Source organism: Bombina bombina, chromosome 9 (assembly GCF_027579735.1).
Source record: "Bombina bombina isolate aBomBom1 chromosome 9, aBomBom1.pri, whole genome shotgun sequence".
Classification (NCBI taxonomy): domain Eukaryota; kingdom Metazoa; phylum Chordata; class Amphibia; order Anura; family Bombinatoridae; genus Bombina; species Bombina bombina.
In genome coordinates this window covers 131,384,785-131,407,749 of record NC_069507.1, presented here as the reverse complement: position 1 = coordinate 131,407,749, position 22,965 = coordinate 131,384,785, and the positions used below count along the sequence as shown (strand labels likewise).

The 22,965-nt window shown below is 39.2% G+C and overlaps 1 protein-coding gene across 3 annotated transcripts in view; it reads right to left on the bottom strand.

The window, feature by feature from the left end:
• The window catches only part of LOC128640068 (glycine N-acyltransferase), a 309,564-nt gene that overhangs the window by 108,173 nt on the left and 178,426 nt on the right, over positions 1-22,965 (bottom strand). For all 3 annotated transcript variants that reach the window (XM_053692391.1, XM_053692392.1, XM_053692393.1), the window contains exons 3-4: positions 22,619-22,726; positions 22,077-22,203 (exon numbers count right to left, since the gene is read on the bottom strand). In XM_053692391.1, coding sequence (XP_053548366.1) covers positions 22,077-22,203; positions 22,619-22,726 — 235 coding nt within the window. The remainder of the gene's footprint in view (positions 1-22,076; positions 22,204-22,618; positions 22,727-22,965) is intronic.

Below are 22,965 nucleotides of genomic sequence, written 5' to 3'. Positions count from 1 at the left end.
ATATAGTTTAAGGGGTCCAGAGAGCTTGTAGATGCTCTGGCAGCTAATTGGTCCTTTTGCCTGGCATACATATTTCCTTCATCTGTTCTGCTTTCAAGAGTAATAACTTGCATAAAGCAGCAGTATTTCTAATAGTGCCAGCTTGGCCTTGAATAATTTGGTTTGTGGACTTAGTTAAAATGTCCTGCTCTCCTCCATGATCTCTTCCTCATTGCCTGGACCTTCTGTCATAAAGGGACACTCAGGTTAAATTTAATTTTCATGATTCAGATACAGCATGTCATTTTAAACAATTTTCCAATTTACTTCCATTAAAAAAATGTGCACAGTCTTTTTATATTTAAAATTTTTGAGTCACCGGATCATACTGAGCATGTGCAAGAATTCACAGACTATACGTATATGCATTTGTGATTGGCTGATTTCTATCACATGGTACAAGGGGAGTGGAAATAGACATAACTTTGAAATTTGTTATAAAAAAATCTACTACTCATTTGAAGTTCAAACTAAGTGCTATTGCATTGTCTTGTTATCTTGCATTTGTTGATTATGCAAATCTAATGTGTTGACTGGTCCTTTAAGGTTCATTTTATCTTCAAGATCTCAAATCTTTCACCTTAATAGCTTGGAGATTGAACGCATAGTTTTAAAACAGCAAGGTTTTTCTGATGCTGTTGCAAATTATTGATCCAGGCTAGAAAGCTTGTCACAAGGAAAATCTATCACAAAGTATGGAAAGTTTTAGAGTAAGTTTAGACAAAATGAGGCTTTCTTGGAGGCGGGAAAGTTTCTACCAAAGCATTTTAGCGTTCTTTTTACCTTTTATAGTATGACTAATTAAAAAATTTAAAAGCAACGTTTGATTTTAAGTTTTGTTTAAATATGCATTATTTTACTCTCAGACACTGACACCCAAACATATAAATTTGATACCTACAACCACTTATGTAATTATGCCCTTGTAAACACCCTTGCTGAACACAAACATAGACTTACTATCACACTCAGAAACAAAAAACATACTTTAGCAGTGAGGATGGTGCACGTAAACTGGGAGAGAATTAAAACAGCAGAGATTGATGAGACAGGAGTGTGGTAGTGCAGATGGACCACATAAAGGGCAAGATTAAGAGTGGTGCTCTAAATGTTTGCGGATGAGCGATATTGGATTTTTTGTTTGCTTGAGAGCAACCTAATTTAACGTGAGTCAGGTTAGCGAAACTTCAGATATATGGTTAAAGGGACAGTAAACTCAAAAATTTTCTTTCATTATTTAGATAGAGAATACAATTTTTAAAAAGTTTCCAATTTACTTCCATTATCAAATTTGTTTTGTTCTCAAGTTATTCTTTGTTGAAGGGATACCTAGGTACGTAGCATGCACATGCCAAAAGCATTACCTGACAGGAAATAGTGCTGCCATCTAGTGCTCCTGCTAATGTATAACAGCGTTGCAAAACTGCTGCCATATAGTGTTGTGGACACGTGCACACTCATGAGCTTACATCCCAGCTTTTCAACAAAGGATAACAAGAAAACAAAGAAAAATTGATTACAGAAGTAAATTGGAAAGTTGTTTACAATTGTATGCTCTATCTGAATCATGAAAGAAAAAATTGGGTTTTATGTCCCTTTAACTGTTACGCACAAAACACATCAAAAATACATTTAGATGTACAGTCACACACATAATAACACTGTCTGATAAAAATTATTTTTAGAAAATTGCATTAAAAAGTTATAAGGGGGTCAATTTATCAAGCCCTGCTCGCTGGAAACAGAAGTTATGAAGTAGCATTCTAAAGACTGCTGCTCCATAACCTGTTCGTCTGCTCTGAGGTGGCGGACAGAAATCTACCCGATCGAATACGATCGGGTTGATTGAAACCCCCTGCAAGCGGCCGATTGGCCGTGAATCTGCAGGGGGCAGCATTGCACCAGCAGTTCACCAGAATTTCCAGCTTTTCAATTTCTCGTTGTAGTTGTGCTATGTAAGTTTTGAGTTGTTTAATTTGAAATGCTTTACTTTGTATGAGTAGGCCCCGTATGTATGTTTTATGCGGCCCATGGAAAGAATGGGTTGCTAGTGGAACCAAGGATTGTAGTCCAAAATTCTATTAATAATTATGTGAGTTTGTTCAGTCTCAAAGGATCTTTTAAATGGTAAGGGTCGTAAAGCCTATTATTTGGTCCTCTGAGTGTCTATTACTTTGTCTAAATGTAGAGAGAGTATTAAGTGATCTGACCACACGCAAGCATGAATTGCTGAGGACATTAGTAGAGGTTGTAATATCTGGCTTGTATAGACATAGTCTAGGCTGGTGTTGTGTCATTAGTAATCCCATAAAGGGTGGACCATGTATCTATGAGTGTGTGGGGAGCTAGGTATTCCTGTATATAATTGACCAACCTGTTTTGTCATTGGGATTTGGGGCTAAGTTTATTTAGTAAATCTGATAACTTTGTCATTTGTAATGTCGAAGTCTCCCGCTAATATAATTTTGTATTGGGACCAGTTGGTTAGTAAGTTTGAAATATTTCGGAAAAATATTTGTTGATTTTCATTGGGAGCATAGATGTTGCATAGGATGATGTCTGAGTCTGAAATCTGGCATTTGACTATCAGGTACCTGCCCTAGGGAAGAATGAATTAATATGGATACTCCTCTCTTTTTCTTATCTGTAGTCGCATGATAGTGTTGGGTGTAATTCCTTGACCAATATTTAGGGATCTGTGATTTGGTGAAGTGGGTCTCCTGAAGGAAGACAATGTTGGTCCCTAGGTTCTGGTATTGAGTTATGGCTGTGCGGGGTTTAACGTCTGTGTTTAGTCCTCTCACGTTATGTGAGATATGGTGTATTTGGGAGGTCATAGGATTATAGTAGGGGGATAATGTGTTAATGTGGTCTTTTGTATTGGTCTCTTGCACACTATTAAGCTGTTTAGGAAAAAGTAGTCTATTGCTAAGGATTGGCTGTATTGATTTCTAAAATACATGGGTAGTGTCTCAGTATCTCTAGTCAAACAGTAAAATATAAACCGAACATTTAACAACAAACATGAGTTAAAAACATAACAAAAAACCCCAAAGGAGGGGTGTACAGATATTAGGTGTGGTTGCGTCCACTTGATGGGATTAAGTGCTGCGTATATGTATAGTTACATGAATATATATTTGAAATCAGTAACATTGTGTATAAATAATAAACAAGTAAACAAGCATAGGTTAAACAGTAATCTAGACCTTTGAGTATAGATCCTAGAAAGTCGGTAGAGTGTCATGGGGGTAGGAACCAGTTAATAATCAACCTGAACAAAGGATACAAGTGGTCGGAGATCTGTTGACGGTTAAAGTTTTGAGGTAGGGTACCAAGGGACCCTTTAATAGGTGCTGTAAAGTGTTTTGGCCCCTGTAGAATGTCATTTCTTGAGTCGTTTTTTATTCACTTTTGTCCACTTAGAGAGATTTGAAGTGTTGGGTTTCGGAGGAGGTGGTTCTTCGTTAGGGATGAGTGGCGGATCAAGTCCCAACAGTGTGCATATTGTGGATATTTCCTCTACTTCTCTCATAGTGATGGTTTTGTCGTCTTTCATTATGTGAAGGGCAAAAGGAAACCCCTACTTGTATTTAATTTGATGTTTATTGATGTTTTCTCAAAAGTGTTGTCAGGGGGCGTAGAAGACTTCTTTTTAGCATTCTGAGGTTAAGATCTTGGTAGAATTGTATTATATTTCCCTGAAATTTGGAGGTGGGGTTGTTTCTGGAGTTTGCAGGATTCTTTCTTGGTCTTGAAAGAAGATAAACTTGATTATGACATCTCGGGTGGTGAATCCCCTTTAGGTTTCGCCCTTAAGGCTCTATGTGCCCTTTCTATATCATAATCTCTGTCTTCTGTGTTGCTGGTGATGTGTTTGAAAAGTTGTTGTAGGTATGGCTGAAGTTCAGTATTGGTGATCGATTCTGGGATTTCTTTTAGTTTGATATATTTTCTGCGGCTGCTGTTCTCCAGGTTGTCTACTTTATCTGAAAGATACTGTTGTTGCAGTGATAGATTTTGAGAAACTGTGGTCAGTTCATCGGTAATAGCTTCTCTATGTTCTTCCAATGTTTCCAGTCTACCTCCTAAGTCAACTATGTCTGATCTAATCTCAGTAAGGCTTGGGGTGACTGCTGTGTGAATAGAGTCTATCTTTTCCCACAGTCTCTCAAAATTAGAGGCTATTTCTTGTTTAGAGATGAGGACACGTATACCTGCTTTAGTTACCGGAGTGTGGTCTTCCTCCTAATTAGATATCACTTGTTCTGAGTCTAAATCACCCTCAGCTTCAATGTCTGTGAAATCTGAGGATTTGATCTGTTTAGGGGGCTTAAAAAAGATACTCACTGCTGGTGTTTTGTAGGATTTTTCTCCTTTAGTAGGTTTTCTAGGAGACATATTCGCAGACCTGTATATCTGCATTTTTTATGTAAGGGTTAGTGAGTGTTGTTGATGTTAAGGCTTCCCAGTTCTGCCAATTGCTTATATGCTGATTTCTCTTCAGCTTGAGGGAGAATGTAGAAGGTAGTTGTTGTCTAAGTAGTGTTGTAGTTCTTATTAGAGAAAGAACATATGTCTCTTTGCCTTCTGGTAGGGTGTTGTCAGAAAGTAATCTACCTTCACCTATAGATAGCTTGTTTGTATGCCCCTCTTCAATCCTTCCCAGTGTTTTTTCTTGGCTTATCTTCCCTTGTATTGGTAGATCAAAGTTAGCTGGCCCTGCTATAAGGGCTTGTCACATAAAATCACTGTTCCTGGATGTTGATTTCAGAACAATTATAAAGCTGATGCAGGATCTAAAAGGTTGAATACTATATAAGGCTACCACTTTACTGCTATGCCTGATCATGTTAGTGATAGGGTGTATATATCATATATATTTACTTTAGGCTTATTTGGGCAAAATTGCCAGTATTATGATATATTTTGTGTCAGTCCCCTCTAATATAGGCCCTCAGACCTGTAGCTCAATTGGATGTCATTTTATGGGTCTCCACAATGTGAGTGTGTACTTTTGCGGCCTACCGTATTGCCTGTCCGGTGACTGGTTAGAGGAGAGAGCTGGTCCCAGCTATGACAGCGCACAATGTCAGAAGCGTCTATGTACTTGTGTGCGTCTCCCTGACTGTTGGGACAAGCTGGTGGCTATATTACGGTCTCTGGCATTACGAAGATCTATTGTATGGCCTCCGTGTTGCAGAGATTGTTCCGTTTGGCACGTTTCTGCACCATTTCTGGTCTGTGAGCCCCGCACTATTGTGGGGGTTATAGAATGGCTATTCGTCGTCGGAGTCGATGTTCAGCCTCTATCCATCTGTCTTTGGTGAGGTATTGAGACCCTTGATTTAATTCTTGTACTGATTTTAATAGTTTTGCAGCTTGGAGCTCAGAGATCAGGCGTCCATCTCTGAGCATGGTTAGGTGTTGCCCCCCCCCTCCAGTCATACATTTAAAGGGACATTTTGGTCACAATTTAAATGCACATAGATGATTTACATCTTTGAATAGAAACATATTTGCAATATACATGTACTGGCAAATCATTCTCTAGTAAAAATTATCACTGTTTTATAGTGTTAACATTTTTCTCTGCACATAAAGCATAGCTAGGTATTCTCAGTGCACCAGCATTGAATACTGTAGCTAATCCATGTATCATGTCAGCGATTTAATAATTGAGTCATTACCAGATGGTACAAGCATCTTATGTTCTATGAGCAGGTGCTGTGTTTAAAATGCTGGTGCATGGAGCATACTTAAATACACTTTTGAAACAGCTATAGCTTTGATTAGAAGCATTTTTGCTAATACATGTATAATACAAAAATGCTTCTATTCAAAACTAAAATGCATCCACGTGGATTCCAATTTTGGCTTGAATGTCCCTTTAAATTTCTTGTGATTTCTGCTTCTACTTGGTGCTCTTCCATCTTAACTTTGCAATGTGACATATTCTAAGTGTACCCTTCCATCATCCATGCTTTGAGATATATCAGATGTGTCATTTTCACAAGCTAATCTGTCAGATCTATTATGTTTAGAATGACCCTTCCACTTCCCTAGTTTCAAAGCTTGTCTAAACGTGCTACCATCCTCTCACCCAACACACCTGTCCCCATATCATTGAGGTGAAGTCCATCTTTACTGTGCTATAAATTATACACAACTGAAATGTCAGCACTGTGCTCTAAAAATTCAAACCACAAAAATAGATACCACATTTTAACCAGAAATTAACTGCACTTAGCTCCTTCTGCCTTACTGGATTAGCCCATGGCACTGGTAATATCTCAGAAAACCCTACCTTAGAGGTGCTTGCTTCTTTTTGTCACTTGTACCAATGCGTACCATGACTGCTGGATCAGACCTAGATTCCTCTAACAACGTATCAATATGACTACATGGACTTGGATAACAAATTACCCTATTGTCAGGGTTTTTTCCCTGTTGTGTTTGGCATGTGCTGCTGGCAGCTATTTTACTCACCTCTCTTCCTGACTATGGTGCATTGTGGGGGATGCTGCTCATTTCCTGCACTTCCTTTTATGGCCAGACTGGTGTGCATCATCCATGTGAGACAGGATGCAGTCTCAGAATTGTGATGTCATCACTTATTATTTAAAGGGCCTCTGTTCAGTATGCTTTGCCTTTGCATTGTCTCAGACCTGTTTGTGAGAGTTCCTGTGTATTACCTGGCTGCCTGACGTCCTTCCTGGTTCCTGATCCCTGGCTTGTTCCTGACTCTGCTGTTTTCCTTGTTCCTGATTCCGGCTCGTCTGACTATTTACTTTGGCTCCTGACTCGGCTCGTCTGACTACCAGCTCTGGTTTTGACTCCTGGCTTGTTTTTTGACTTGTGGACTTTTTATTATTTTTCGCTATTTATAAAGGTGTGTTTATTTTTGCACTTCTCGTCTCAGTCTGATTCCTGGCACCCTGACACCTATCTTCCTTCCTTATGATAGAGTCTCCTATAACCAGCATCTGTCTTGAGCCTGGACTTGTATGTCCCTCTTCCATGACTGGAGGACTGATCACTGAATTGTTAGGCAGAGCAGCCATCTCTGACAATATCACACCTGAACCAATATCTCCACCATCTTCACTCAATCTTGCAAATCTTTTGGTGTGTACCAACTCAGAACTGATTTATCTATTTTAATTACTGTGGGCACAGTTTCTTCCCTGACCCCCCACTGAATCAACTCTTTCCCCACTGCTAAAACCATGAACAACCTGTTTAATTAAGTGTTTGAATAACTGTGTTGCAATTCATCCAGGATTAACCATATAAATATAAATGTTTTATACTGTATGTACCTTTGGTTATACTAACCTCTTTGTTCTCAAACTCAGTTTCACAGGGAAACAGTGCGAGCAGCCACTTTCTGAGCAAGCTCCCACAGATATTTTGGTAAATTTATTGTATTTAATGGGACTCACACAGGTGAAAATGATCCCTCCCCTTAGTTATCGAGAACACAATATAAAAGGAAGGAGTGGGGGTGACAGGTGCGTTAGTTAAAAATAAATAAATAAAAAGTTTAAATAAAACAGTTAAATACAATGTTTAAAACGTTACAAACCCCTTATGCAACATTATTTAAAATCCCTTTAATCCTGCCTGGGGTATGATAAGAGTTTATTACAAGATTAATTTAAAATGATTGGAAAAAGTGCACCTGTGATGGAAAGATTTAAATGGATAGTCTAGTCAAAATTAAACTTTCATGATTCAGATAGAGCATGCAATGTTAAGCAACTTTCTAATTTACTCCTATTATCATTTTTTCTTTGTTCTCTTGGTATCTTTATTTGAAAAAGCAAGAATGTAAGTTTAGGAGCTACACAATTAAATTTGATCAAATCTGCAAAATGAATATTTGGGTTCATTGGTTGATAAATGCTGTTTTTGTTACTAAACCCCAGGCACTGTTGGCTAGGTTATCTCCAAGTATGTTACCTTTCAAAAGACAGAATTCAAGTAAATGTCTTAGAAGGAAGGGAAATTTTAAGTGTCATCTACATAACTGCTTAACATGTGCAGTGTTGGCTACTGGGGATTTTTTCAGAAGTTCTGTCATGGGTATCGAATATAAGCTAGATTATTATGCTAATTGCAAATCTGTGTTTGTAACATATTTATTAGAATGTATCCTGTGTTCGATACAGTATGTAGGACAAATTTTTGAGAAAGCTGAGATCCTGTGTACATAAACATCTTAGAGGTGTAAAAATTTTTGATAAGGACTCGTGGTAAGCAAAACATTTTAATGGAGTTCATTGTACAAATGTACCAAACCACTCTGTAAAGGTCATTGACTTAGTAAAAATGCCACCCAGAGGGGGGTTAGATATTACATTTTGAGCAAGAAGGAATTGTTTTAGATTTATAAGCTATAGTCCAGAGTACCGTCTGGTATTAAGTTAGAATGGGATTTATGCTACTTAATTTACAACTAATTTGCTATTGTGATGTCTATCCAACCCATTATTTAGAAAATATATTTTTCACCTATCAGGGTTTATAAACAGTTTTTGCCAAATAGCAAAATAACATTATTGTTAATGTCTATTAACCTGTCACTTTCCTTTACAAAATAAGGAGTATCGCTTTTTTACTTATGTGTTTTTTTGGTTTTAATAATCTTTTATTGAGGTTTTGCCAGATAAAATTAACTAAAACGTACAATGAGTGATGCATATTGTAAATAACAACATCCTGTCATAGGGCACAGCACAATGCAATTTTTTAAAAGAAAAAAAAAACTGACAGACATAAAAGGTATCACAACATTAACTGAAACCTCCATTTTATATATACAATAGTTTCTATAAAAGACTGGTTATCTGGCCCCTCATGGACCCTTTGATATAAGTAAGATAAACGCTGGGATACAATAGTCATATCGGAGACCCACTTGGGCCAAATGGCACTTTCAGGATGGTTTTTCAGCGGGTAAGTACCGCTTGAAATGAAATGGTCACATATGGACCATGGGTGGACCACATACGATATATAGCAGTACATGGTGAAATTATATAAAATAAGATGGGATGTGGGGAGGGGGAGGTTATCATCTAGAGTAGAAGGTGTACCTGAGATGGGTGAAGCAACCTTAGTGGACCTGACTAATGATAAAACTAATATATATGGGCTAGCTCAGTTCAGACAAAGATTTCTATATATACATATAGAAATATATACATAAATAACCTAATCAATTAGTAATAAGGAATAAAAGCTGCTTTAGGGTAACAAAATTATACCCATAAATAAAGTAGGAGACTGATGGCAGCAATAGTAATATTTAGAGGAGAGACTGGGGAATTTCCAGTAGCTAATACTCCCACCACAGTAATAAAGCTTACTAAATACTAAAGTAGAATACCAGAGGATGAAGTACCAACAACATATTATAACCTATGGGCCACCCAACTTCCCCGCCTTCATATTGACCAGCTAATCTCTAACTGTTATTGCCGGATAAATTAAGGGAGATATAAAGTCTAATCCTAATACTTAATATGCAGCTGCTGGGATATAGGTGAATAATGGCTATGGCCTTATTGTCCTCAAAGTAAGCTATAGACTAGTAATATCTGAACTTCTAGTTATTTTTATATCTAGCATTGATGGAGTTGAATATCCGTGTATGTACCAGAAGAAGCAGCAAGGGAGCTTCTATAATGTCACTTGCAATCCCCCGACTCCCCTGCCGGCTAAGGGAGAGGGAGGAGAGACCCCAATCCTGTAGGGCCTGATAGATTTATAATAAAAATTAAGTCTCATGTCCATCATTTAGACAGAGATTAGACCCCCTTGCACCAAAGCTACATAGTTAGCTACATGAGGATATTACTAATGAAAATATGAGACTTTATCTTGTGATTAACTAACACTTAAGGACTACTTAATAAAGGCAGACAATCTGAATAAACCCATAGCTGCAACAGCAGTCATTAGTCACATAGAATAAGATGTCTAACATAATACAGGAATCAATTAAATCGGGGTGCTAGATAGTATAGTATTGGGATTTAACGGGGAGACATAACTCCTTGTATCTACTCAACAGTATAAAGGCCTAACTATACAGGACAAATACTGAATGGTATGCTATATGAATGAGCTAACTAGGGGGTATAAATTTTGATGTTAAGGTTTAGTATGTAACTGTATTGACATATCACCACTCTAGGAGCTGAAATATCCTATCTGAGCTATGGGTGGGGTCAAGATAGGGTAGCGACTATCCACTGTTAACAGATACTAGAACAGTTTGGCTTTGAGTAGACATACTCTAAGAAAATGACAAAACAAATATATAACACTAGTGAACATCTAGTATACGATGATTCCCTTATCTAAAAATCTAGGTAAGGAGCAACCTTAGTTTAGTGGGATAGAAAAAACATCTCATTATATAAACATAGAACAGTGAAACATAACAGCCTAAAACGTCTAGAAATGTTAACTGATGTAAAAAACAGGCATAACACAATGAACCCTGACATCTGTAAAAGAAGCATGCCACTTAACATTAGGGGTGTGTAAATTTTATGAGCAAATATGAAGATGGAAGTGTCTCTAGTCCAAAAGAGGCTGCCAGGATTTGTAGAAAGTTCAGCCGCTTCCCACTTCTGGTGTGAGCCATATATAAGACGTAACAGGCTAGATCAGTTCTTTAACCTATTCACATAACATACAGACCTGAAGGGATCCCTATGTAGGGACTTAAGTTGTTGGAGCATTAATGTAAAGAGGAATAGGGAAGAGAGCTAGATGCACCGTGGGAGAAAGTCAAGTGGGTCAATGAGTCTGATGGCCCATATAGTGCTGACTTCACTTCCTCTGAACACCTCGATGAAGCTTTCCAATTAGTTCCTCCTAGTCACAAGGATGGCATTGGAATGACAGAAGTGTCACAGGTTTCTAAGGCTGGGATCAAGACAGCATCCGGCCCTAAGCTGACCGGCCGCCTCAACGCAGTGCCAGACAGGATGACAGCCGACCCCACAACACCTCCGTCTGAGGAAAGATGAAAAATAGTCCCAGAGTCGGGGTAATCAGGCCGTCTCAGAGATACAGACACGTCTATACTGATCCTGTCAGCTCCGTCCCATGGGTAAGGCTGTGGTGTTAAAACTTCTTCCTTCGGCAGCATTATAGCATGGGAAGGCGGGTGTACTAAGCCCCAATATATCGTGTCGAGCAAGGTCTCCTGGTCGGGGGATAAATGAAGACGTAGGGCATTGTGATGAAAGTCCATACGGAGAACTAGCGAGATTATTGCTGCCTTGATTTCGTCCATATTTTCAAATGTATAGTAAGTCTTAGCTAGCTCAGAAGAGTTCATGGTTAATTAGGGTAGAGCTTTTGTCATTTAGCTGTCAGCCTTCAGTTGTGGTCGTTATCTGTACTAGCTTATAGGAACTGTCCGTAGTGGCCTATGCGAACCCTGTTTAGGTTCCAAGTAGTTTCCAAGATGGCGATTATAAGCTAGTACACCACTTCACTTTCCTCCTCTAATTCGTTTAAGTGGATGATCCGAGTATCATTATGATCAGCCTTGACTCCCCTAGTCAAGATCTTTGATGTAGCTTATTTTTATGCCTTTTCATAGAGATTAGTCCCTGTTTATGGTGTAGTTTTCACAGAGCTTCATGAGGCTGCGACTGTCTCGCTCCCCATCCAGCTCCGCCCCCCTACTTATGTGTGGCAGTTTCTCATCATGGAGAGAGTTAATTTGAAGATTGAGAATTGAGGCTTCCTATTGGATGTACTTTCTTTAATAATTGGACATCCATGTTTTTAAATACATCTGTATTCTTTTGTTAAATGTATATTATTAAGTGTCTGTAGTGGGTATAAAAAGCATCAGATGGGGCCCCCACGGTGATGTATATGCCTTTTTAATGTTGGAATAAAGTCTGGATTTTATTTTTCCTAATGTGTGCCACTATTTTGCAAACAATTTAAAATCTCTTTAAGTCCCTTACGCCTAGATTTAGAGTTCTGCGTTAGCCGTCAAAAGCAGCGTTAAGTGGTCCTAACGCTGCTTTTGGCCGCCCGCTGGTATTTAGAGTCAGGCAGGAAAAGGTCTAACGCTCACTTTCAAGACGCGACTTTTCCATACCGCAAATCCCCTTATGCCAATTGCATATCCTATCTTTTCAATGGGATCTTCCTAACACTGGTATTTAGAGTCTTGGCTGAAGTGAGCGGTAGACCCTCTACCGACAAGACTCCTAACGCCCATGGAAAGGTTGTAGTTAAGAGCTTTATGGGCTAACGCCGGTATATAAAGCTCTTAACTACAGTGCTCTAAAGTACACTAACACCAATAAACTACCTATGTACCCCTAAACCGAGGTCCCCCCACATCGCCGCCACTTTAATAAATATTTTTAACCCCTAATCTGCCGACCGCACATCGCCGCCACCTACATTATCCCTATGAACCCCTAATCTGCTGCCCCTAACATCGCCGACCCCTACATAATATTTATTAACCCCTAATCTGCCCCCCCCAACGTCGCCGCCACCTAACTTCAAGTATTAACCCCTAATCTGTCGACCGGACCTCGCCGCTACTATAATAAATGTATTAACCCCTAAACCACCGCACTCCCACCTCGCAAACACTATAATAAATAGTATTAACCCCTAATCTGCCCCCCCCCAACGTTGCTGCCACCTAATTTGAAGTATTAACCCCTAATCTGCCGACCGGACCTCGCCGCTACTATAATAAATGTATTAACCCCTAAAGCTAAATCTAACCCTAACACCCCCCTAAATTAAATATAATTTTAATCTAACGAAATAAATGAACTCTTATTAACTAAAGTCTTCCTATTTAAAACTAAATACTTACCTGTAAAATAAACCCTAACATAGCTACAATATAACAAATAATTATATTGTAGCTATTTTAGGATTTATAGGCATTGGGCAACTTTGTACTTTAGGTACAAAAGCTATTAAATAGTTAATAACTATTTAATAGCTACCTAGTTAAAATAAATACAAAATTACCTGTAAAATAAATCAACAATTAAACCTAACACTACACTATCATTAAATTAATTAAATAAATTACATACAATTAGCTAAAATAAAATACAATAAAATAAACTATACTATAATACAAAAAAAAACAAACACTAAATTACAAAAAATAAAAAAGAATTACAAGCAGTTTAAACTAATTACACCTAATCTAAGCCCCCTAATAAAATAAAAAAGCCCCCCAAAATAAAAAAATCCCTACCCTATTCTAAAACACAAAAGTAATCAGCTCTTTTACCAGCCCTTTAAAGGGCTTTTTGCGGGGCATTGCCCCAAAGTAATCAGCTCTTTTACCTGAAAATAAAAATACAATACCCCCCCCAACATTACAACCCACCACCCACACACCACTACTCTAACCCACCCAAACCCCCCTTAAATAAACCTATCGCTAACCCCCTGAAGATCATCCTACCTTGAGTCGTCTTCACCCAGCCTAGCCGAATTCTTCATCCAAGGTGCGCAGAGGAGGTCCTTGATCCGGTAGAAGTCTTCATCCAATCGGCTAAGAAGAGGTCCTCCATCCGGTAGAAGTGTTCATCCAGGCGGCGTCTTCAATCTTCATCCATCCGGAGCGGAGCCATCTTCAACGGAGCCAATGCGGAGCCATCCTCTTAAACCGACGGACTAACGACGAATGAAGGTTCCTTTAAGGGACGTCATCCAAGATGGCGTCCCTTCAATTCCGATTCGTATTCCGATTCGTATTGAACGCATTCTATTGGCTGTTCCGATCATCCAATAGAATGTGAGTTCAATACGATTGGTTGATTGGATCAGCCAATCGGATTGAACTTCAATCTGATTGGCTGATTGCACCAGCCAATCAGATTTTTCCTACCTTAATTCCGATTGGCTGATAGAATCCTATCAGCCAATCGGATTTGAAGGGACGCCATCTTGGATGACGTCCCTAAAAAGGAACCTTCATTCGTCGGGTAGTCGTCGGTGAAGAAGGATGTTCCGAGCCAGAGGTCTTGAAGATGGAGCCACTCCTGGCCAGATGGATGAAGATAGAATATGCCGCTTGGATGAAGATGTCTGCCGGTCCGGATTTTCACTTCTGCCCGGATAGGATGAAGACGTTTGCCGGTCTGGATGTCCTCTTCTGCCCCATCGGATGAAGACTTCGGTCTGGCTGGGTGAAGACAACTCAAGGTAGGGAGATCTTCAGGGGGGTAATGTTAGTTTTATTTAAGGGGGGTTTGGGTAGGTTAGAGATGGGTATGTGGGTGGTGGGTTTTAATGTTGGGGGGGTTGTATTTTTTTTTATAGGCAAAAGAGCTGATTACTTTGGGACATGCCCCGCAAAAAGTCCTTTTAAGGGCTAGTAAAAGAGCTGATTACATTTGTATTTTAGAATAGGGTAGGGAATTTTTTATTTTGGGGGGCTTTTTATTTTATTAGGGGGCTTAGATTAGGTGTAATTAGTTTAAACTGCTTGTAATTCTTTTTTATTTTTTGTAATTTAGTGTTTGTTTGTTTTTTGTATTATAGTATAGTTTATTTAATTATATTTAATTGTGTGTAATTGTAGGTAATTTATTTAATTAATTTAATGATAGTGTAGTGTTAGGTTTAATTGTAACTTAGGTTAGGATTTATTTTACATGTAATTTTGTATTTATTTTAACTAGGTAGCTATTAAATAGTTATTAACTATTTATTAGCTTTTGTTAAAATAAATACAAAGTTGCCTGTAAAATAAATATAAATCCTAAAATAGCTACAATGTAATTATTAATTATATTGTAGCTATATTAGGGTTTATTTGATAGGTAAGTATTTAGTTTTAAATAGGAATAATTTAGTTAATTTTAGGAATATTATTTTGTTTAATATAAATTATATTTATGTTAGGGGGTGTTAGTGTTATGTTTAGGGGTTAATAACTTTATTATAGTAGCGGCGACGGTGCAGGCGGGAGATTAGGGGTTAATAATTGTAGGTAGGTGGCGGCGATGTTAGGGAGGGCAGATTAGGGGTTAATACAATTTATTATACTGTTTGCGAGGCGGGAGTGCGGCGGTTTAGGGGTTAATACATTTATTATAGTGGCGGCGAGGTCCGGTCAGCAGATTAGGGGTTAATAAGTGTAGGTAAGGTAGCGGCAACGTTAGGGGGGGCAGATTAGGGGTTAATCAATATAATATAGGGGTCGGCAGTGTTAGGGGCAGCAGATTAGGAGTTCATAGGGATAATGTAGGTTGCGGCGGTGTCCGGAGCAGCAGATTAGGGGTTAATAATAATATGCAGGGGTCAGCGATAGCAGGGGCGGCAGATTAGGGGTTAATAAGTGTAAGGTTAGGGGTGTTTAGACTCGGGGTTCATGTTAGGGTGTTAGGTGCAGACTTAGAAAGTGTTTCCCCATAAGAAACAATGGGGCTGCGTTAGGAGCTGAACGCTGCTTTTTTGCAGGTGTTAGGTTTTTTTTCAGCCAGCTCAGCCCCATTGTTTCCTATGGGGATATTGTGCACGAGCACGTTTTCCCAGCTTACCGCTACCGTAGGCAACACTGGTATTGAGAATAAATACCAGCGTTGTTTAAAGGGTGCGTTGGGATTAAAAACAGAATTTATGCTTACCTGATAAATTACTTTCTCCAACGGTGTGTCCGGTCCACGGCGTCATCCTTACTTGTGGGATATTCTCTTCCCCAACAGGAAATGGCAAAGAGTCCCAGCAAAGCTGGTCACATGATCCCTCCTAGGCTCCGCCCACCCCAGTCATTCGACCGACGGACAGGAGGAAATATATATAGGAGAAACCATATGATACCGTGGTGACTGTAGTTAGAGAAAATAATTCATCAGACCTGATTAAAAAACCAGGGCGGGCCGTGGACCGGACACACCGTTGGAGAAAGTAATTTATCAGGTAAGCATAAATTCTGTTTTCTCCAACATTGGTGTGTCCGGTCCACGGCGTCATCCTTACTTGTGGGAACCAATACCAAAGCTTTAGGACCCGGATGAAGGGAGGGAGCAAATCAGGTCACCTAAATGGAAGGCACCACGGCTTGCAAAACCTTTCTCCCAAAAATAGCCTCCGAAGAAGCAAAAGTATCAAATTTGTAAAATTTGGCAAAAGTGTGCAGTGAAGACCAAGTCGCTGCCTTACATATCTGGTCAACAGAAGCCTCGTTCTTGAAGGCCCATGTGGAAGCCACAGCCCTAGTGGAGTGAGCTGTGATTCTTTCAGGAGGCTGCCGTCCGGCAGTCTCATAAGCCAATCGGATAATGCTTTTAAGCCAAAAGGAAAGAGAGGTAGAAGTCGCTTTTTGACCTCTCCTTTTACCAGAATAAACAACAAACAAGGAAGATGTTTGTCTGAAATCTTTAGTAGCCTCTAAATAGAATTTTAGAGCACGGACTACGTCCAAATTGTGTAACAAACGTTCCTTCTTTGAAACTGGATTCGGACACAAAGAAGGTACAACTATCTCCTGGTTAATATTTTTGTTGGAAACAACTTTCGGAAGAAAACCAGGCTTAGTACGCAAAACCACCTTATCTGCATGGAACACCAGATAGGGCGGAGAACACTGCAGAGCAGATAACTCTGAAACTCTTCTAGCAGAAGAAATTGCAACCAAAAACAAAACTTTCCAAGATAATAACTTAATATCTACGGAATGTAAGGGTTCAAACGGAACCCCTTGAAGAACTGAAAGAACTAGATTAAGACTCCAGGGAGGAGTCAAAGGTCTGTAAACAGGCTTGATCCTAACCAGAGCCTGAACAAATGCTTGAACATCTGGCACAGCTGCCAGTCTTTTGTGAAGTAAAACAGATAAAGCAGAGATCTGTCCCATCAGAGAACTTGCAGATAATCCTTTCTCCAAACCTTCTTGTAGAAAGGATAGAATCTTAGGAATTTTTATCTTGTTCCATGGGAATCCTTTAGATTCACACCAACAGATATATTTTTTCCATATTTTATGGTAAATTTTTCTAGTTACAGGCTTTCTAGCCTGAATCAGAGTATCTATTACAGAATCTGAAAACCCACGCTTTGATAAAATCAAGCGTTCAATCTCCAAGCCGTCAGTTGGAGGGAAACCAGATTCGGATGTTCGAATGGACCCTGAACAAGAAGGTCCTGTCTCAAAGGTAGCTTCCATGGTGGAGCCGATGACATATTCACCAGGTCTGCATACCAAGTCCTGCGTGGCCACACAGGAGCTATCAAGATCACCGAGGCCCTCTCCTGATTGATCCTGGCTACCAGCCTGGGGATGAGAGGAAACGGTGGGAATACATAAGCTAGGTTGAAGGTCCAAGGTGCTACTAGTGCATCTACTAGGGTCGCCTTGGGATCCCTGGATCTGGACCCGTAGCAAGGAACCTTGAAGTTCTGACGAGACGCCATCAGATCTATGTCTGGAATGCCCCATAATTGAGTTATTTGGGCAAAGATTTCCGGATGGAGTTCCCACTCCCCCGGATGGAATGTCTGACGACTCAGAAAATCCGCTTCCCAATTTTCCACTCCTGGGATGTGGATCGCAGACAAGTGGCAGGAGTGATCCTCCGCCCATTGAATTATCTTGGTCACTTCTTTCATCGCCAGGGAAGTCCTTGTTCCCCCCTGATGATTGATATATGCAACGGTCGTCATGTTGTCTGACTGAAACCTTATGAATTTGGCCTTTGCTAGTTGAGGCCAAGCTCTGAGAGCATTGAATATCGCTCTCAGTTCCAGAATGTTTATCGGGAGAAGAGACTCTTCCCGAGACCATAGACCCTGAGCTTTCAGGGATTCCCAGACCGCGCCCCAGCCCACTAGGCTGGCGTCGGTCGTGACAATGACCCACTCTGGTCTGCGGAAGCTCATTCCCTGTGACAGATTGTCCAGGGTCAGCCACCAACGGAGTGAATCTCTGGTCTTTTGATCTACTTGAATCGTTGGAGACAAGTCTGTATAATCCCCATTCCACTGTCTGAGCATGCACAGTTGTAATGGTCTTAGATGAATTCGTGCAAAAGGAACTATGTCCATTGTTGCAACCATCAATCCTATTACTTCCATGCACTGCGCTATGGAAGGACGAGGAACAGAATGAAGTACTTGACAAGAGCTTAGAAGTTTTGATTTTCTGACCTCTGTCAGAAAAATCCTCATTTCTAAGGAATCTATTATTGTTCCCAAGAAGGGAACTCTTGTTGACGGGGACAGAGAACTTTTTTCTTTGTTCACCTTCCATCCATGAGATCTGAGAAAGGCTAGGACGATGTCCGTATGAGCCTTTGCTTTTGACAGGGACAACGCTTGAATCAGGATGTCGTCCAAGTAAGGTACTACTGCAATGCCCCTTGGTCTTAGAACCGCTAGAAGGGACCCTAGTACCTTTGTGAAAATCCTTGGAGCAGTGGCTAATCCAAATGGAAGTGCCATAAACTGGTAATGCTTGTCCAGAAAAGCGAACCTTAGGAACTGATGATGTTCCTTGTGGATAGGAATATGTAGGTACGCATCCTTTAAATCCACGGTAGTCATAAATTGATTTTCCTGGATAGTAGGTAGGATCGTTCGAATAGTTTCCATTTTGTTTAGGATCTTTAGATCCAAAATTGGTCTGAATGTTCCCTCTTTTTTGGGAACTATGAACAGATTGGAATAAAATCCCATTCCTTGTTCTCTTATTGGAACTGGATGTATCACTCCCATCTTTAACAGGTCTTCTACACAATGTAAGAATGCCTGTCTCTTTATTTGGTTTGAAGATAATTGAGACCTGTGGAACCTTCCCCTTGGGGGTAGTTCCTTGAATTCCAGGAGATAACCTAGATTCTTTACTGAGCAATTTTTCTAGTTCCTCGAACCAGAAACACGCTGCCGTAGTGACAGGAACAATGCATGAAATTGGTTGTAGAAGGTAACCTTGCTGTACAAAAATCTTTTTAAGCAAACCCTCTAATTTCTTATCCATAGGATCTTTGAAAGCACAACTATCTTCGATAGGAATAGTAGTGCGTTTGTTTAGAGTAGAAACCGCCCCCTCGACCTTGGGGACTGTCTGCCATAAGTCCTTTCTGGGGTCGACTATAGGAAATAATTTCCTAAATATAGGGGGGGGGACAAAAGGTATGCCGGGCCTTTCCCACTCTTTATTTACTATGTCCGCCACCCGCTTGGGTATAGGAAAAGCGTCGGGGGCACCGGAACCTCTAGGAACTTGTCCATCTTACATAATTTCTCTGGAATGACCAAATTGTCACAATCATCCAGAGTAGATAACACCTCCTTAAGCAGTGCGCGGAGATGTTCTAATTTAAATTTAAATGTCACAACATCAGGTTCAGCTTGATGAGAAATTTTTCCTGAATCTGAAATTTCTCCATCAGACAAAACCTCCCTCATGGCCCCTTGAGATTGGTGTGAGGGTATCTCAGAACAGTTATCATCAGCGTCCTCTTGCTCTTCAGTGTTTAAAACAGAGCAATCGCGCTTTCTCTGATAAGTAGGCATTTTGGATAAAAGATTTGCTATGGAGTTATCCATTACAGCCGTTAATTGTTGCATGGTAATAAGTATTGGCGCACTAGATGTACTAGGGGCCTCCTGTGTGGGCATAACTGGTGTAGACACAGTAGGGGATGATGTAGTATCATGTTTACTCCCCTCATTTGAGGAATCATCTTGGGCAATATCATTATCTGTTGCATTACTGTCCTTACTTTGTTTGGACGCTATGGCACAATTATCACATAAATTTAAATGGGGAGACACATTGGCTTTCATACATATAGAACATAGCTTATCTGATGGTACAGACATGTTAAACAGGCTTAAACTTGTCAACCAAGCACAAAAAAACGTTTTAAAATAAAACCGTTACTGTCACTTTAAATTTCAAACTGAAAACACTTTATTACTGAATATGTGAAAAAGTATGAAGGAATTGTTCAAAATTTCACCACAGTGTCTTAAAGCATTAAAAGTATTGCACACCAAATTTCAGAGCTTTAACCCTTAAATTAACGGAACCGGAGCCGTTTTTACATTTAACCCCTATACAGTCCCAGAATGAGGCTCTGTCTATAACTAGAAAGGCCCCCATCTGAAAAAGGTGTCCAACACAGTGCCTGCCGTTTTTCTAAACGTTCCCCAAGATTATAATACCAATAATTAGTTAGAATCTGCATAATATGCCTAGTAAAGCAATTGTTTTAGCCCAGAAAAATGTCTACCAGTTTTTAAGCCCTTTTTGAAGCCCTTTATTCTTTTATGTTTAACTAAGAAAATGGCTTACCAGTCCCCATGAGGGGAAATGACAGCCTTCCAGCATTACATGGTCTTGTTAGAAATATGGCTAGTCATACCTTAAGCAGAAAGGTCTGCTAACTGTTTCCCCCAACTGAAGTTACTTCATCTCAACAGTCCTGTGTGGAAACAGCAATCGATTTTAGTTACTGTCTGCTAAAAATCATCTTCCTCTTACAAACAGAAATCTTCATCCTTTTCTGTTTCAGAGTAAATAGTACATACCAGCACTATTTTAAAATAACAAACACTTGATAGAAGAATAAAACTACAAAAAACTCTTAACCATCTCCGTGGAGATGTTGCCTGTGCAACGGCAAAGAGAATGACTGGGGTGGGCGGAGCCTAGGAGGGATCATGTGACCAGCTTTGCTGGGACTCTTTGCCATTTCCTGTTGGGGAAGAGAATATCCCACAAGTAAGGATGACGCCGTGGACCGGACACACCAATGTTGGAGAAAGCAGCGTTAGCTACGCGGGTCTTTACCGACAAAACTCTAAATCTAGCCGTTAGTTCTCAAACTTAGTACATTTAACAGGGAAGCCACTTTCTGATTTCTGCATCTAGAAATATATATCATTACATGAATATGTCTAATAATATCTAATTTGATAAACCTTAATTTGCACTATTTGAATTGTTTAAACACTAACTAAATTTGATAAAGTTAAAATTAGCTTGCTAAATGTCAGAATTTTCTTTTTCTTTTCTTTTTCCTTAAAGGGACAGTTTACTCAAAAATGTTCTCCCCCTTTATTTGTTCCCAATGATCCACTTTACCAGCTGGAGTGTATTAAATTGTTTACAAGTATTTCCATTACCCTTATATTGTCATTTGAAATAGTTGATTTAGCCTGTGGTATCGCCACCCATCCTGAATGTTTTTGGCCTCAAGGCCAAGCTGTATTAACACAGCCAGTAGAAGAAATTACACTCCCAGTGGATTATAGAAGAGATAAGGTGATAAAATGTTAATTTTCCATTGTTCTCTCCAAGTATTAGTGATTGGTTTATGGACAGATATAAAATAAAGAAGCATTTATATGTACACAATGTGATAAAGTAATGAGATCTGATTATACCTACAAGCTCAACCCATTTAGGTTGTAGCTTCAAAACACAAAATCAGCAATTTCATATATACAAATAAGCCTTAAAAAAGCAAATCTCATACATTTTATTGTCTGCAGCTGGTAAAAAAAAAGGAATTGGAAACACATTAAGGGAAAAACAATTTTATAGTATACTGTTCCTTTAATCTGTTAAATGTCTATAAAATGTAAAGTCCCCTTATTTTCCGAAAATAAAGTCTTAAAGGGGCATGAATTTTTCTTTCAAGATTCAGGTAGCGCATATAATTTTAAACAACTTTCCAATCTACTTCTATAATCAAATTTATTTAATTGTCTTGGTACCAATTGTTGAAAGAATGGCAATGAACAAATGGGAGCTAGCTGAACACATCAAGTGAGTCAATGACAAGAGGAATATATGTCCAGCCAATAATGAGCAGCTAGCTCCCAGTACTACATTGCTGCTCCTGAGCCAACCTAGGTATGTTTTTCAACAAAGGATACCAAGAGACAAAGCAGATGACATAATAGAAGTAAATTTAAAAATTGTTTAAAATTGCAGGCTTTAACTGAAATTAAAGTTTAATTTTTGACTTTACTGTTCCTTTAAACAGTCTCACCTTGTATCTGTATTTTGTGGCTCCAGTTTATAGTCTGTGGGTCTTGCAGCATGTCACTCAGCATTTGTTGATCTTTGCTGTACATAAAATATGTGTTGGTGTATTGGTCTGTTGGATCTGTCATGTCCTGGAAATAAACACATAAAACAATTGTTTAAGTACAAAAAGATAAAAAAAAAAAAAAAACACAGAGACACAAAACACTAAAAATTGCCCCTTCACAGTGAAAAAAAAAATATATAATATAAAAAAATAGAGAATTCCTCCTGTGAACTACACAAAACTGTCTGTTAAAACTACTACCTTCTGTGTTATTGTTACATCTTCATCATTTTATTTTAACACCGGCATCACATTTTAACATAAGCATCAGACAGAACATCTGCATTATTAGATCAGGAGAGAAGTCAAAAATGGAGATTATATCCCAGAGTATTCCACAAAAAGAATTACAAGTGTGCAGGTGACTACAACCCTGAAAGTACTGAAATAATATAATAATGTTTCCTTGTCTTCTTGCCTGTGGGTTATCATATACTCACTTCTAGTCGAGGGCGGCAAACTACTGAGGTGAAGTTTGGCCACTGATCCACCAAAACCTGCAGCTTGAATGGGTTCTCATTAATTATGTTATGCAAAGCGCCACATACCTGCACGACAGACACAAATTCTTGTGGTTAAAAAAAAAAATGGTTAAGGTTAAAGAGAAAAAAAGTTGGTACTAAAATGTAATTGTATCTGAGTACGGGGGCAGCCTTGAAAACGTTTATACTTATAAATGTTCATGTTTTCAAATCCGGAGGAGTGCTTTTTCTATACCTACATGATTATTATTGTTTTGAAGAGCACCATGGTTGTTGGGATGGTTTAAAGTGTGCTGGGCTCATCG